The sequence below is a fragment of the Bidens hawaiensis genome, unplaced genomic scaffold (genome assembly GCF_021521415.1).
Source record: "Bidens hawaiensis isolate Kalapana, Puna unplaced genomic scaffold, B.hawaiensis_p1.1 tig00016035_1, whole genome shotgun sequence".
NCBI classification, from domain to species: domain Eukaryota; kingdom Viridiplantae; phylum Streptophyta; class Magnoliopsida; order Asterales; family Asteraceae; genus Bidens; species Bidens hawaiensis.
The window spans coordinates 1-1,360 of record NW_027492451.1 but is presented as its reverse complement, the minus strand read 5'-3'; the positions used below and the strand labels follow the sequence as shown (position 1 = coordinate 1,360).

Sequence of the window (1,360 nt, the reverse complement as noted above, 5' to 3'; positions counted from 1 at the left end):
GCAAAGGTCATTTGAAAGAGTTGCTGGGAAAGAAAAATCGTAGCCGGGATCACGAGCAGGATCCCAAGAGGGCGGAATCATCAATCGAAATGTAAATGTTATTTTTGGAGATTCAGACATATGCGACACATCCTACTCAGCAGCCACAAGGAATGCCAAGATAGCTAAAGCTGGAAAAGCCAGAGGGACCAACAAAGACGATGACTTTGCCCAAGGAAGCGGGTGTCTTGTTCGATGATGAAAATCGGAATGACAATCAGGATGCTCATCATGATGGTTTGGTTATAACCCTTTATATTGCTAATTGTTTTGTATGTAGGATCCTGGTGGACAATGGAAGTTCGGTGAATATCATCCAGCTGGATACCCTGAAGAGGATGAATATCCCGGAATCCGAGATTATGTCAAAATCTTCAGTTTTAGTGGGATTCGGTGGAGAAGCCAAGAGTGCAGCGGGAGAGATCAAGCTTCCAGTCTATGTTGAGGGAGTAAACTCTATCCATAAGTTCTGTGTTATTGACGTGTTGACTTCTTTTAATGTTATCTTAGGTAGACCCTGGATTCACGAAATGAAAGCAGCCCCCTCAACTTATCATCAATGCATCAAAATGCCAACACCATGGGAGATCGATAAAGTTAAGGAGATCAACAAGAAGCCAAAGATTGCTATGCTTCCTCAATCAGCCCACAGCCAAACAAACTCAAGCCTAGCAATTAAAGAACAAAGCACTTGATGTCTTGGAAGCAGCTGAACAAGAAATCAAAGAAGTACAATTAGATGCTCAGGATCCCGACATCAAAAGGCTGATAGGAATTGGGATCCCCAAAGAAATAGAAGGTCAATTGATCAAGTTCCTCAAAAGCATAATCTCAACATTCGCACAGAAACATGAGGATATGACAGGTATTTCTAAAATTATTATTACTCACAAGTTGGGATTGGATAAAAGTTTCAGCCAATTCAACAAAAACGAAGAAAGTTCGCACCCGAAAGAAATGTCATCATCCAAGAAGAGGTTGAGAGATTATTTAAAGAAAAGATGATCAGGGAAGTAAAATTCCCAAGATGGTGGGCCAATGTAGTGGTAGTCCAGAAGAAGAATGACAAGTGAAGAGTTTCTGTTGACTACACAGATCTCAACAAGGCTTTCCCTAAAGATCTCAACAAATTCAATGGAACCCTCAGACCAATAAGACACGGATTTCATGACTCTTACATGTATATATTGTTACACTGCTCTGCCTGTTGGTTTGAAAACTGCAAGTGCAACCTATTAAAGATTGGTCAACATGATGTTCAAATAAAAACTAGGGAACACTATGGACGTCTATATTGACGATATGATGGTGAAATCAAAAC

At 40.4% G+C, this 1,360-nt stretch overlaps 1 protein-coding gene across 1 annotated transcript; it reads left to right on the top strand.

Moving 5' to 3' along the window:
- Positions 1-200: 200 nt before the first annotated feature.
- LOC143550382 (uncharacterized) lies at positions 201-734 on the top strand. Its single transcript, XM_077041039.1, has one exon. It carries the CDS (start codon positions 201-203, stop codon positions 732-734), a length of 534 nt encoding a protein of 177 aa, XP_076897154.1.
- Positions 735-1,360: the final 626 nt, after the last annotated feature.

What these genes read in the sequence shown, in the direction of transcription:
- LOC143550382 (XM_077041039.1), top strand. Translation starts at nt 201, where the DNA reads ATGACTTTGCCCAAGGAAGCGGGTGTCTTGTTCGATGATGAAAATCGG.